Source organism: Mustela lutreola, chromosome 8, assembly GCF_030435805.1.
Source record: "Mustela lutreola isolate mMusLut2 chromosome 8, mMusLut2.pri, whole genome shotgun sequence".
NCBI lineage: Eukaryota > Metazoa > Chordata > Mammalia > Carnivora > Mustelidae > Mustela > Mustela lutreola.
Window position 1 is genome coordinate 69102735 of NC_081297.1, and position 16361 is coordinate 69119095.

At 38.8% G+C, this 16361-nt stretch overlaps 1 protein-coding gene across 3 annotated transcripts in view; it reads right to left on the reverse strand.

The window, feature by feature from the left end:
* Positions 1-16361, reverse strand: part of ANO6 (anoctamin 6) — a 186404-nt gene that overhangs the window by 75702 nt on the left and 94341 nt on the right. For 2 of the 3 annotated variants that reach the window (XM_059185581.1, XM_059185580.1), the window contains one exon: positions 2793-2921. In XM_059185581.1, the coding sequence (XP_059041564.1) occupies positions 2793-2921 (129 nt within the window). Of the gene's footprint in view, positions 1-2792; positions 2922-6413; positions 6560-16361 lie in introns of those variants that run through there. The other variant, XM_059185583.1, reaches the window with a different exon arrangement.

The following is a 16361-nucleotide window of genomic DNA, read 5'->3' on the forward strand; positions in this document are numbered from 1 at the left end:
GAAAACAGAATTTTGATATTGCCTTTCTCTGGTGGAGTCCTAAATCCTGAATAAGGCCTGTATGATGGAACTCACAAATATTTTTCTGATTAATAAAAATGATTCCAAAGCTGAGCTTTAAAGTCTGGTGAAATCTAAGTAAATTGTACAAATACAGACTTTAAAGCACTTCAAAGCATGGCTTATAAAAACCAACATTGTGGTACATCTCTCCACTGAGTTCAGAGATTGCCAAATTAATGATGATTTTTTCCTCCTGATTTATAAGAGTTACCCTGGGACCTACGTTTCTGTGTAAAACCAATGCAGCACTTATTAATAATGAAAGCAGCTCTAGGGCTCCTTCACCATGGCAGTAAAGCTCTTGTCTAAAACCAGAACTGTTTCCTTTACACTTTAATGGATTAGATTTAACTTTCTATATTGCTCAATGCAGTTTCACTGGCATATGCATGCTTAATGAATATTTGATGGTGACTATGACTGCACATAAAATATCTTAGTGTCCACAGGAAAATGATAAAACATTCTAAGGTATAGTATTCTAATAAATTTATATATACATACACACACACACACACACGTACATATATATAAATTATATAACAAAAGAGGAGTCATGCCTGTTCATACTAATACTTTGTGTTAAGAAAACTGGAAATAAAAGATTTAAGAATTAAAATCTATTATCTAATATGTGCTAACAATCTATATAATATTTCTATATAATATTGTGCTTAATCCTAACCATAATCCTATGGATTGGGTATTGGAATTCCCACTTCCTGAATCTAAGATGCCATCAGTGTGTGATGAACCAATATTTTACATATCAGTAAGAAAAATTCAGCCAATGAAATTATGATATGTCATATGTAAGACATACCCTGATTTTAAAAAAACCAAAATGTAAAAATGACATACATCTCAAAAATAATAATAAAACAAGATACTGATCAGAAAATTCACTCAAAGCATATAGCCAGTTACAGCTGTGGTCAAGACAAGCCAGCTGTCCACCAGAGATCCTTGTTGCCCTTCCATAGTGTAGCTTTCCTGTGCAGAAACAGCTCCACTTTCCTGAGTTCTGACCAAGAGAAATGTGGCACATTCGATGTTGTCACTTCCAGGCCAAAGTAGTAAAGAAGCACAAGTCCTTTTTCCATCCTCTCTCTTAAACTCTTAGTTATGTTAATGCCCAGGATGATCTTGGAAACTACCTGCTAAATATGGAAAAGCTTCTGTGTCAGCCCAAGTCCCTGGATGACTGCAAAGGACAGAGCACGTCTCTCCCCCCACAATACCCCTAAACCCATCTTGCTTAAAACAGGGACTCCACATCTGCCTGGACATGAGCAATAAGTAAACTTTTATTGTATCAAGCCACTGTAATTCAGGGCTGGTCTGTTGTATCCATTGGAATTACTCCACATAGAGTAGCAGAATTAGAATTTGAATGTCAAGTTTCAATGCCTGGGTTTACACTGTAGGTATCACGCAAAGACAAACCTCTAAAGTTACCCCTTCCAAAATAAACAAACAAAACAAAGCAGGCATGATTGCTTCACTTTAAGCAGATTTCATCAGCTGTTTTGAAAGAATGGGCAGAAGTCAATAGATTTAAGAATGACGAATTTCAGAGAAAAAGTCCAGAGAGGGACAATTAAAATTGTGTGGATATAATAGCACAGAGGTGAGAACAAACAAACAAAACAAAAAATGAGGGAGTTATTTTCAAAGTGGGAAACGGTGACATATGTGTGCTCTCTCCTTTCTGTCCTGTTTCAGTTTAATACAGTTTCAGCTCAGGGAAAGAAGATCCAGGCACTTGTTATAACTCTAGCCTACTAGGGGCACCTGGGTGGTTCAGTGGGTTAAGCCTCTGCCTTCAGCTCAGGTCATGATCCCAGGGCCCTGGGATCGAGCCCCGAGTCGGGCTCTCTGCTTCCCCGTCTCTCTCTCTCTGCCTGCCTTTCTGCCTACTTGTGATCTCTGTCTGTCAAATAAATAAATAAAATCTTAAAAAAATAAATAAATAACCCTAGCCTACTAAATGGTTTACTGTCTGAAGCTAAAATAGTCTAGTGACTTAGAAGAGCCTGAAGAAAAGGAAAGGGATGAAGGAGCAGCTTGACCGGTAATGGATAAAAAGGAAGGGAAGTGACAGAAAATGGGAGCGGTGACAAGCACGGGTTCTCCATTCAAGACAAAGTCACGAACCATGGCTTCACTATTTCTCATCCTACAGTTGGTGATCTTGGGCAATCATTTAACCTCAGGGTCACTTCTGTCAACTCCAACGGTACCGTAACAGAATGTACTTCACAGGTTCTTATGAAAAGGATGTGAGACAATGCATGTATGAGGCTCATTCTATCCATGAGCGCAGGCTGAATACTAGTTGTTACTCTGCTGGCAATCATTATTAATCATTAGCTTCCTCTCCCACCTCATACAAATAGCCCAAGTATGCTTTTAATGTCAATCTCTTCTACAAATAAAAAGTACAGTTCCTTAGGAGAAAGTCTGCCCTCTGCTATGAAACCCACTGAGGTGAAGAGCCTGAGGAAGTTTCGGCTTCAAATGAACAAAACAACAACAACAATAACAAAAACTCTTAACATGCCTTGAGGGAATGAAGAGAAGGGAAAATATAAAGGTATATTTGGTACTTGATACCTCAAACATCAGTTTCACTTTATTGCTTACATAAAAATAGCCCTTTTTTTCACTTCACAATATAAGAAATAAAAAGTACACACAGAAATAAATAGTACACACAGAAAACTTACCCTTTGTTTTTCATTTGAACCCTTTTTATTGGTTTCTTTTTTGCTTTCATCTTCATATACTAGAACAAAGTCGATTCTTCGCTGACCATCATTAAAAAAAAGGGAGTTGGGTTTCCCATTAAATTCTTCCTGTGTGGGGGAAAACAAATTTTAACATAATTTTTAAGTGTCCATTTATAAGTGTTTATTTTCTAGTTTTAATCAGTACATCAGTGTGTTTATAGAGAAAAAGAAATCCATTGCTAGTTGCTTAACCAAGAGGTCAAGGTCACCATGATCTTTGCAAGCATAGCGTGTTCTAAGTGAAAGAAGTCCTTAAATTAAGCAGTTTAGGATTGTTTTACAAACACATGGGAATTTATCAGTATTTCCTGTGTAAACACAATCATCTCAGAATTGTTCCCTCCTCAAGCTGCAAAGGAGTTACCACTTTGTAAATAAACACAGTAACCAGAGGTGCCTATCTAAAGGAGAGAAGTTTAGTTTCTTCTTCTTTTAGGAAGAAAAATCAAAGACAAAGCACCGTTCATGAAAAATCTCATGCTTCTTAAGGGGGTGGGATTATGGACATTGGGGAGGGTATGTGATTTGGTGAGTGCTGTGAAGTGTGTAAACCTGGTGATTCACAGACCTGGGGATAAAAATATATGTATATAAAAAATATATGTTTATAAAAAATTAAAAAAAAAAAAAATCTCATGCTTCTTAACCATATTTTCTAACCTTCCTCATGGGATCTCACCACTTCACAGAAAGTACCACTTTATAACATTAAACATACACCAGATGACGCTCTGATAAACACAAAAGCTACAGAGGTTGTTGGTATTTGTTCCTGAATCCACAAAAGATACCCTTCCTTGCCTAGCAAATAAAACAAACAAATGACCCCAGCGACAATCATAAATGAGTCTTTAGTTTAGAGCTTAAAAGCCCTATGGCTTAAAAATAAAGAAATAATGGTGCAACACAGACCTAACAGCGTTTAAACAATCTTTATTACCATGTGGATTTGAAAGAAATTGTTTTAATTTGCTCTAAGCAAAGACTTGGGTTTGTGTTTCTCACACAGTTTGTGCGGGACACTGATGTGAACTCTGTTGCTGTGGAAAAATCAGACTACTTTATAACTGATATGTAACATTTCTAAATTTGTAACTTTTTTCATTAAAAACTCATGGGGGGATGGCATTTTGTAGTCATTTGGTAAAACCGCTTAATCCCTAAATGCGATTAATTCTTCTCTGTACTTTAGCATTAGTTCATACAAAAATCACTGCCCCTTCTTCCTTTCTTCACACTTTTGAAGAGAGACCTTTTGCTGAATGTATACAAGATACTTGTCATTCCTTTCTTATCCACCAGGAGGTGGGTGATGGTTTACTTGCCCGCAGTCACACCACCTGCCACTCAGCAGGTTGCCTCACCTGTGGAGCATGTGCTGCTGGTGTAACCTGATTCCACACACTTTCACACCGGTCACACTTCACCAGGGATTCTAACCACCAGCAGTGTGACCAGCCAGAGCACAGTGGGGCCAGGACAACAGACACATCCTTGCCTTAGGCTGGGCCACTATTGATTCTTTTATTTACAATTTCAGCTCTTTAACACCCATCCACTGTAAAAGTGTTTCAAGCTATACAAAAGTGCTAAAGCCCTGTCTTTTGCATTTCAGCCACAAAGTCCTTTGGGGTCCTTCCATTTCTCTTCCTTTCAATAAAGATGTCACTATTGGTGACAGCCAGGGTGGCTGCTAGGGGAAAACTTTGTGTAGAGGAAAAAAAGAAAAGAAAAGAATAATTTCTTCAGAACAGCAAAGGGAAGGCAGAGTTGGGTGGAAGGGAGTCACAGGAACCTGGTCACCATTACAGATGTCTGAAAAGTATACAAAAGCCACTTGTTCTCTATAGCCCACATTCTGTTGCCTTTGGTGGCAGCGAGCCGGACTCACTGACGTGAGGGTCCGAAGCATGAGACCCGGAAGGAACACCACATGGCTGCCTATGGCTCCCGGCACTGTCCTGAGCATGGCCCTTGCTTGGCCATACGGGCCAGAGGGCAGCTCCCAGGTAATCTGGTCTGTATGCATGCCTTTCATGGGTGACAGAAGACCATGGCCCTTTGTTTGGAGGAAAGCCTCAGTGACTTGGCATCAGCCGTCTGTATGAAATAACTAGGTCAAACTCTGATATGGTATTACTGGAATGCAATGCCAAGGAAAGGAGGCCAGTTTTCTGCTGCTATGAAATCCAGGTTTTCCATCTCTTGGCAGCAGATTTCCTACTAGGCAATTGGGAAGAAGGAGGAATCGACGCAGGGCTGGGAAGAATAGGTTACAAACAAGAAATCTGGCCTAAATTTAAAAAGACTGATTTAGGAACAAAACTGGGTTTTTTTTAAAGGCTGGAGTTTTCAGTAATAATTCTACTACAGCCCTAACTGACCCAATAGGACATTGAAATAACAGAGAATTAAAAACTAATTCCTCTTCTAAAGTTTTGCTTTAATGAAGTAAAGTTTTAGTAATCTCTCAGGATAAATACTGATAAACTTGTTTAAAGAACGACTAATTGTTCAGTGATGAATTAGTCTAGTCCTGAACTCTCTGCCTTTCTTGGTCCCTACTCAAAACCAGATCTTTATGCTTTCTGACCAAGTCCAATGGCACCAAGACAAAACACAAAAACCCTGAAAGCAGACATTATTCTGAAGAGGACATCTGGATGGCCAACAGACAAAAGAGAAGATGCTTGTTGACGTTCATCATCAGGGAAATACAAATCAAAACCACAAAGAGATACTACCTCACACCTGTCAGAACAGCTAAAATGAACAACACAAGAAACAACAGATGTTGGCAAGGATGTGGAGAAAGAGGCATCCTCTTATACTGTTGGCAGGAATGCAAGCTGGTGCAGCCACCCTGGAAAACAGTATGGAGGTTCCCCAAGAAGTTAAAAATAGAGCTACCCTAGGATCTGGCAATTGCACTATTAGGTATTACCCAAAGGACACAAAAATAACCAATGCCCTCAATGATCCCGAGGATACTAGATTCCACCAATCAAACATTCATTTACTCCTTGGTGGCCACGTGACCTAATGTTGTACTTTAAGTTAACGGCTGCAGGGGTTTTAAAAAAAAAAAAAACAAAACATATTTATTTGCCATTATATCAAAACCCATGCTACCAGCCACCGAGGAACAGGGGACCTGACCACCTCTGTCTTTGGCTGTTGCCTTTGACATTTCACGCTTGGGATGCAGAGGAGACATGCTGGTCTGAGCAGGAAGAACCTGGCTGAGGACAAGAGGAGAGAGGATAAGAAGGGAGGTCTGGTGTGATCCATGCAAATGATGTCATCCAGGCCTCCCTCCTCTCAGCTGGCTTCTTGCCTTCTTTTACTTGTGGGGCAGATCCTTCAACAAAAGAGCCCAAGAGGGCAGGAACTGCCTTAACCAAATCAGGATAAAAAATGCAAGCAGCAAAATTCTGTACCCAGTGCTTTTAAGCTAGAGTTGTGAATTTAGGAACTTGAAAAAATTTTGCTATTGGCTAAGGGGTATGGATGGGTATGAGTCCCGCCCCAGGATTCAGTTAAGGCCTCTGGACTTACCACAGGACAAGAGACTGAGAAAGAACATCCTATTGGACAGAAAGACAAGTCCAAGACGAGCATCTTCCAGGAATTATTTGGTAGGGAAACGTCTCATAAGCAATCTCTGGCTTAAATAAGGCCTTAGCCTTCTTGACAAGGATGTTGCTGGTATATGAAGGGTCATACGATGGTGAGGTCTGTCTTCCAGGTGGAGAAAGAAGGGTTGGGCTAAGACAGGAGCTGGGCAGCCGCTGTGTGAGTGGCACTGCTCTGTTCTAGGTGAGTGGCCCATCTTACTAAAGCAGCCTCACGCGATCCCTGTCAACAGCACTTGGCAAGGCCGGGAAATAATTTGCTGCTAAACATTTGTCTAATCTCATCCTTCTCAAGTGCCCACAAATTGGGTCCTCAAATAACCCTGCCAAAACAAGACTAGAAGTCCCATTCCATAATAGAGGCATCTATTCCTAGAGCTTAAAATGCTGAAGTTATTTGTCCAAGATCTACATAAAAAGCAGTCCAATTGGGATTTTTGCTCAAACTTTCATGTGTAAGCATGAGTAAAACTTTCCCTGGACAGCAAGTGATATCTGATTCTATGTCCAGAACTGTCAAATAGTCTATTCCCGATAGGGCTGTCATTTACTATGATATTGGAGATATTGGAGAGTAGTCCAAGCTTATTTGGGTAATTATAGGAAGCAGGATGCAAGAAAGATTTAATGCCTAACAATAATGGTTGAGGAATTACATCACGAAAAATAAACAGTATCAAAACACTCAGACAACTAAAGAGCAACTGATATGTGAATGTGGAAAAAATGTGACTCCCTGCCATCTTTAAGACCAGTAAAACAAAGCTAACTAACTTCAAGAAGGACACAACAGAAAAAAAAAAAAAAAAAGCCAACTTTAATCATAGAGAACTAAAGTGAAAATATTGGATCTTTTAATTTTTCAGTCAACCCTGAATCCATGCACATAGCAAGTTCTAGGGAAATCGAAGTTCAGAAGCAAAAGCCTTTATGTAAATATTTAGATCTCCCAAAATACGGAGCACAGTGGAATTTTATTTACATGCCATACAGTTACGAGATACACTCTGAAGTGTTTTCCCTAACTGTAGGAGAATTCCGCGAGATTCAAAGCATAAATAATAGTGGAACCTCTTTGCTTTACACAACTGTGTAGAGAGAAAAGCAACCAGGACAAATTCTTTCCTTCTATGAGATCTCCTCTTCCATCTGCAAAAACAAATAGTGAGAAAATGCAAAGTAGAAAGAAAAATGCCAAGCCCTACCGGTATGGAAGGCTTGATGCCAAAGGTAGAAAGACTGGTATTGTGGAAAGTAGCGTGGAAAAGAGGAAGTGACCTGCTCACAGGGATAAGGAGAAATACGTGGACACACACGGGAGCCAAATCAGAAGTCAGGTCAGTTAACTGGTGTCTTGAAAGGGATGAGCAAGCATGTTTTTGACTGGACTCAGGCATTCAGGAACACTAAAGGGAAGGAAGTCAGAAGAAAAAGGGTCCGTTCCAGGAGGAAGGCGTATCCAGAATAAGGACTCTGGTTAGTTTCAGAGTCAAGCATGTCAGAATGTTCCACAAAGATCCCTTGATGGTGATGTTGTAATGATCCAGGTGTACTCAAGACCGACCCGGAATATTTGTACACACCAGTCTCCTTTCCCACTCTGTTAACCACGCTATTAACTTCTGAAGGCCAGTGGCCATGTCTTGTTCACCGTGAGTTCTCTGCTGAGCCTTGCATATAGCACGAGCTCGGTTTACTTTTTTCTTAGGAAAAAAATTTACCTTTTCTCCCCTATGATAAAAGTAATATATATTCAATTTAAAAAATTCTGAAGATACGGAAGAGTAAAAAGAAATAAACAGAAGTCATTTGTAATCCCACCTCCCAGAGCTGAGCTGAGTTTAGTATTTTGGAGTAGATCCTTTCAGGTTTTCATGCGTGCGCACACACTAACCAAAACGGTACCATACCCTACATACTGTTTTATAAACATCTCTCATAGAAATTTTTCTAGCTAGATCTAAAGCTCTGTGTCATATTTAATCACTACAATATAAACATTTCCTCTTCTGATGAACACATAAATTGTTTCCAATTTGCTGCTTTTATAAACACTGATGCAATGAGCATCCTTGTATATGTGTATCTGTGCACATGTTCAATGACTATTTCCTTGGGCTTAATTCTAGAAGATTTTAAGTGGCACAGCCTTTTCAGAAGCTTTTGACATATAGGTCACTAAACTGTCATTGTAATATTTATGATAAATGAATACTTGCACCAGCAGAGTAGGAAAATGCCTTTTCCACCCTCACTAGATTTCAGTTATTTTCACTTTCCCCATGATCGTCAAAATATCTTTTTTTCATTTGCACTTTTTAATTAGAGAGTGCCAACATTTTTATGGGTACTGTCCAACTGAATTACTGCTTTTGTGAAATGCCAATTACTATTCTTGACCTAACTGAATTATATTATTATTTAATCCCTATTCAGTAGATTCTCTTGAGTTTCACTGATGAGATCCTAAAGACCATACGGGCAAATGGGGCAAGTGGGGAAATGGTAATATAGAAGGAGCCCATAAAATTACCAAGTAAGTTCCAAAAGGAAAAGGGAGAAATATTTTAGGGTATGGTCCATCAGTCGTGGGTTCAACGATGTAGACATGTTTTCCGAAATTTCAGACATTGAATTGGAATGTGCTATACCAGTTTTAGAGATCCTTGCCCCAAGCTGACATACTTTCCATTATAGTTTATACGCCACCTCTGTAACTACCAAAGAGCAGTAATATATTTTGACTCAAAAATTTCCGAAAAAAAAAAATTTTAGAACTTAACACTTACTTAGTCCATAAGTGATCTTTGTTGCAGGCACTGGTAATTGGCTCTAACTCGTTCCCCAATAGCTGAACTTATGGGTTTTAGTTCTTTCTCAGCAGGGATAGATCCAGTTCACTTATAAATGCTCACTAGATTGTGTCATGAAAATGACGCTGCTGCTTCTGGGTTTTTGGTTATACCCACAAGGGAACATGCGCATGCCAACGGGTTGCTCATTTGGGTTATGCATTTTGCCTTTGTTTCCTTTTGCTTGTGTTAAAATAAACTCTGGAGTTCTATTATTAGAACATCACATTTCAGATGCTGGATGAGTATAAAGGCATAATGCCTTAGGCATAATTACTGTTAAATATTCCCTTCCAGCCCATGCCAAGGAAACAGTAGTTTCATCAAATGAAGTTCTCACATGACTTTATATATTCTTCAAATTTCTGAACCAAGCTTGAGGAAATATGAAAATAGAACTTTTAATGACCTTTTTAAAGGAGAACTTCCTTAAAAGGCGTTACGTAACTAGAGTAGATAACAGGCTTTCAGAAAATTTGCAGGGAGATGCTCATAGAAGGCTCCTCGCTGGGCAGGGGCTCTGTGTGAACCTTTTCCTTAACCCTGTGGTAAGAGCTAGGATTGGGATTTTCAGTGGCATAGCTATATATATTTTTTCTCTCTCCTGTTTTTCCATACACTTTCCAACCATTTTAAAACCTCTGGTTAGCGTTCCTTAATGGTGATCTGTGAAAAGAGGAATAAGAAAAATCACAAAGAGAAAGACAAAGTGTGAAAATGCCCATAGCGGTTGTTTTCATGCTTTTCCAGAAGCAGCCATCACTGGTGTGCACAGTTCACACTGTGAACTGTAACACTGGCGAAATGTGGGTGAGATTAAGCTGTAAATATTCCCAATAAAACCTGTGGAAAGATAAAGTGTTAGACGTGATAAAACAAGTCAAGTGGTATAAGGCGGTAGTTCTGAGAGGCAAAGATTACCCTCCTGGAGGCTGAACCTCTGAAGGTTTCAATATCCCCAAAGTGACCTGCTTTTGCTTTCATAACACATTATGGATTTAACATTCTTAAACATGTTTTGAATCTATTAGAACTTTCAGTTTGTACTACCTCTTGAGGAAAAATGTTCTAGAGGTTTCCCACCTAGGCAAGATGGTTGTCCTAATTACACTTTTTGGACCTTTAAGAAAAAACTCCCAATCTTATATTCTGGAATCCATTAGAACCAAAAGAGTATTTGGACCAGATCCTTGATGATTTAATGGGCTTTCACAATATTCTGTTCACAACTTTAAGATCATCAGTCTTAAGAAACAATGGTTTTCCTGTGACTTTATAACGACAGGGTTCCCCTCCACCTACCGTCCTATTCCTCTCAGTCAACCATAATTCAAGTGGCTTTCACATATCTAGTTTCAGATCTCAGAAAACTAACTGGTTCTGACTCAAAAATATTCACTGGTAGTTCTCATTCACCAAATCCATTGCTGTGAACCATTTCCTTTTCCTAGTCACCTAAGTCACATGTAACCTGGATTACAAATCCCTGAAATTTTATGCTTTTGAAAGAAAATCCTACCTCATAGACGATGATTATAATCTTAGAATGAACAGAAAACAGGGTTTCAAACTGGTTATTCAGACTGTCAAACTGCAGATGATATGGAAGAAGGTAGCACTGGGGGTGTAACCAAGGCAACAAGTCAAGCTCTTTCCTAGGCTCCTGTCCAACTCCTCTTCCCAGGCTCCCTTAAAGTTACAATCCGTCACTCCCAGAGGCTCTTCATCTTTTACAGAATGTTGCTGTTTCTCATCTGAGAACTGCCCTGGGTTATTTTTAGCTTTTCAGCTGCTCAGAGTTTGCAACACAAGAGTCCTGTCATCAACACTCACTCCCTCAAAGACTGTTATGTCCCATGTATCCATGGGCCATAATCTTCTCAGACTACTTCTCTGAGAATTGGTGTTTACAAGCTCATTCAAAGCAGGAGGAAGAAAAAGAAATCAGAGCACCCAGTGCCCAGCAAAGCAAAACAATACAACAACACCTATCAGCTGGTTAATGTTTTATATAAATGTTACCTTCTCTCCCTTAACTCACAAGCATTTACAGGAATGGCTATTCTTTGTGGTATGAAAACGAGGATGCATAGATGTTTCCAAAATAAAACTTAAAAAAAAAAAATAGGACTAATTTAAAACCATGGCACAAAAATGTTTGAAACTAACTATAAATAAAAAAATAACACTTCACAAAATCCTCTCCCAGCCAATTGTTGGGAATTTTCAAGAAGCAAAGTGCTCTGACGTAACATTGTTAGATAAACCTTATACCAATTAATAAAGGTCACTTTAAGCTTTTTATACTCTAAATTTTCTCAAATACAGTACACAATATTTTTTATATCTTTTAAGAGGTTATTGAACATCACTTAGCTGCTATTATTATTGTTATTGTTATGATGAAGGTAAAAATGAACAGACCCCCAAATGAGAATACAGAATATGGGCTTTGTTATTCAGCTGAGCTGATTTCAAAACACAACTCTGCTACATACAAAGCAGTATGCCTTTATGTATATATTTTATTTTTTTAAAACTATTTATTCATCTGTGAAAAGGTGGAAATCAAAGAAAGAAATGCAGGGTTATTGTGAAGATTAAGAACAATGATACATGAATAGCAACAGCACAGCTCCTGGAACAGGGTAAAAGCTCAAGAACTGTGAGTTCTTCGTTTTCTCTAATGCGTAACAGTTCTTTGTTAACGACCAGCTGCCAAGGGTGCATTTACATACTCCACAGTCACTAGGAATTTGCACCTGCTTCTTGCTTTTCCTCTCTGCCATTACTCAGATTATGAAGTCATTTCTTTTGGTATCACTTTACCTGTTTTTAATAGGCATTTCATTACACTCTTATTTGCTGCTTCTCATTTGCTTTGAATTGGACAACCAGATTAATGGAATTTATCGAATTTCTTTGAAATTTAATATTGGTGCTTTGGTTTTGGACATCAGAGTCTTTAGTTTTCTTAAAGTTCTGAGTAAAATGTGACTGATGTAGAGTGCCCTATCCTGTGAGTGAACAAAATATGTGAAGGGTTAATATATTATCATGACACTATATTCTCCCTGTGATATACTGATTTATAAGAAATATGTATTTTGCTATTCAGATGACCAAAATCTCTTTCTCAGATGTATCTGGTCTTCATCTATATGTCCTGCAGAGGCTTCAGAGACATAAAGGTGAAATGGGTGTCTTCTTATTAATAAAGATGACTTCTGAACCCTACCCAAGGGTGTGGGACTGGCTGCCAGGAGGATCAACCATGTAATTTAGAGGGCTGAAAATGTCAGTGCCCTCCATCACCTCCAGGGAGGGGGAAAGGGTTGGAGTTTGAATTAGCCAATGACTTAGCCAATCATGGCTATGCAATGAAGCTTCCAACCAAATGGACTGGGTTTGCAGAGCTTCTGGGTTGGTGAACACATGGGGACGCAGGGAGAGGGGCAGATCTGGGGAAGACATGGAAACCCCAAGCTCTTTCCCCATACCTTACTGCACATATCTCTTTATCTGGCTGTTGATTCATGTCCTTTAATAAGCTGGTAAATATAAGTAAATGTTACCCTGAGTTCTGTGAGCTGCTCCAGCAAATTGATTGAACCTAGAAAGAAGGTTGTTGGAACCTCCAATCTGTAGTCACTTGGAAGAAGCCCCGGTAACGGCATGGGTCCATCTCAACCGGGGAGTGGAAGGCAATTTTGTAGGACTGAGTCCTTAACCTTTGGAATCTGATGCTATCTCCTGGTAGACAGTGTCAGAATTGACTTGAATTCTCCAATACCCAGTGGGTATCTGAGAACTGCTTAGTGTGTGGTGGAATGGGGAACACACCCCCCTTCATGGGTACTTGGAACTGGTACCAGGAACCCTTCAAAGACTCTCCCACTGCCACCTCTTTCAAAAGTGGTCTTATGGCATCTGGCATCAAATAGAATGAAAATAATAAGATTAATGAATTGTAAATAGAGAGAATCAGGGCCAGAGAAAGTAGAAGGAAGAAAATGTACTAACTGCTGGGACAACTGTAACTGCTGTGATTTTAACATGACACTTGGCACAAAGCCTCCTGGCAGCAGGGTGAAAAGGAAATGTGTTCAATGATCCAGTTCTTATTATCAGAATGAAAAGAAGCATTCTGATTTGGGTGAGGGAAAGGTCTCATGTGAGACCTTATATAGAAACACACAGTTTTTGTCCATTTCCCTAACAATGTCCTTGGCAAGGAATTGGGGTTATAAAATACAATATGCTGGTAACCTTTGACTTTTTCTTCTTTAGTTCTCATATTGCTTCTACCTTTGAAGCAATTAGTCTACATTTTACCCTGTTCCATCTATTGCCAGCTCTCCAGGCTGCATTCTTGACCCTCACAAACTAGATTACTATTAATATTCCAATCAATCTCCTTGCATCCAGTTGTCCTGTTTGTCAAATTCACCTTCTACACTTCTACCAAACAGATGGTCCTAAACCAACATGTTCAAGTAGCAGGATTCAAAAACCTTCAGTTACTCCCAATGACCTCTGGAAAAAGTGTAAACATTTCCAGTGGGTATTCAAGAGCCTTCAGAATCTCATTTGTCATAGATATCCTAAATATACATATCAATTATATATATATAATAAATTATACATATAGATATATCCCATAGATAGCTATATATATCCTATCAAATATAGAATAAAATATATCCTGTATTTTATTATCACTCCTCATCCCTAACCCTCCAACTCAACCATCCTTTCTCACCAGTGTTTTGGCTACATCACTATGCTTCCCGCCTCTACTCCTTTACTTACGTGACATCCCCTCCTAAAGTCTCTTTCCCACCTATCCAAAACTTAGTTCTGCTTCAAGGTGGAACTCCATTCTTCTCTCATGAAGCCTTCCCTGACAGAAAGTTCCCATTTCTCTCTCCCTCACTATGCTACTGTCAATGCCAATGGGTGGGGGCATTCCAAATTTCTGAGACCCCTTCAAGGGACCCATGGAGCCACAGCTATTTTTCTAATACTAAGATTTGATCTGTCTTCTTCACTGTGTTAGCATCTGCAATGATGGTGCAAAAGCAGTTGGAGGGGTAGGTAACATTGCCAGAATCTTCGCACTACTTAGCGGCAGCACCAAACTCTACTAGTGGTCTTTATACTCTTCAGCACCACATACAGTAGAGCCACTTCCCTTAAACATGTTCTTCATGAAGCTTTAACAACGACTAACTAAATTAAATCCTGACCCTGGAGTACATGGCTTTTCAATACTCTGTGAGAAGAAATGGAAGTCCCCATAAAGCACTTTCTGATGCACACTCAAGGAGGATGGTTGTCTGGAAGAAAAGTGCTTGTATAATTTTTGAATTGCCACTTGCTTCCACAGATACCACTTTTACTCGACAGATGACTGACACAAAATTCAAGTTATCTAGACTTGGGTATTTGGCAGATATTTTTCCAAAAATGAACAAAGTGAAACTGTCATTTCAGGAAAAACAACTGACAATATTTACTGGTAATGATAAAATTCCAAGCAAGTATTAGAATTTAGGACAACTTGTATTCACCACTGTGAATTTGACAGCTTCCCAATATTCATTAGCATTTCTGATGAGACTGGGCGCGTGTTAACAAATGTCATTTTTTTTCATATTGTATAACGAAATGGGTCAACATTTGTAAGAGCTGCTTAACTCAGTGAACCAATATTTTCAACTGTTCTATGCATGTAATAAAAATTATGCTTCGGTAAAGATCCATTCAAAACGCAAGACAGGCTTTCAACATACAAAAAGTTTGTCAATATGGTTTCACATTCTACAACCAACTTTTAAGATGCTTATAACCAGCCAAGTTTTAAATTGGTATCAAAGAAGAATACCCACAATTACCTGAAAAGATTTAAAAACTCCTCTCTTGGGGCACCTGGGTGGCTCAGTTGGCTAAGCATCTGCCTTTGGCTCAGGTCATGATCCTGGAATCCCAGGATGAAATCCCACCTCAGGCGCCTTGCTCCACCAGGAGTCTGCCTTTCCCTCTGCCCTTCTCCCTGTTCATACTCTCTCTCTCAAATAAATAAGATCTTTAAAAAAAAAATATCTCCTCTCTTTTCTGACTACCTACCTGTGTAAGGCTGGATTTACTTCATATACTTCAACCAAAACAACATATTGCAATTTTTAACTGCAGAGGTAGATATGAAAATCCACCTGCCTTCTCGTAAAGAGAGCTGTAAAATACATAAAATAATGCCACCCTTCCTACTAATGCCTGTTTTTGTTTAAAGAAAAGTTATTTTTCATTAAAATATTTTATGTTAATGTATATTGGGTTTATCATTGGTTATGTTTAAGTAAATTAATATATTTAACTTTTTTTCAGTTTTAAGTTCTATTATAGGAAGTATCAATATGCCCACATAAAAAAAGCTATTTGGGGTCCATACTTTAGTAAGAGTGTGAAGCGCAGGACTATGAAGCCTTTAGAACCACTGTTTTATACTACTCATTCTAGCTCTTAATTTTGCATTATATAAATTATAATAATAGTATGATAAAATACCTATATATGTCATCTTACTATTTTTATGTATACATACTATCATTTTTATTGGATTATAACAATGAAGGAGAGAAATTTGTTTTTTGGTTTAACCTATAACCCCTAGGAAAATAAGCCAATAGACACTTGCTAAATTGACTTGAGATCACATTCGAGTAGAAAGTGTTTAACAGAACCATCTTATTCAAGTTTTATAAAGGTTCAGTCTCGTTGGTTTCTAAAAGTTGCACCAGGTGGCTTTGAAAATTTAAGACCACATTCCATCCCAAAGCAGTAGTCAGATTCCGTATTCCATTAATGTTTTTAATGGTTATAATGTATTCCACTGAAGTAAACTATTTCCCTCCCCTCTTGGCACATAAGGTCCCCACTACCTGGAACCCCTCCCTTTCCCTGCCTAACCTTCCCTGTCCTCCTCAGCTAGCGTAGGTCTCCTCCTTTTATACTCTCAG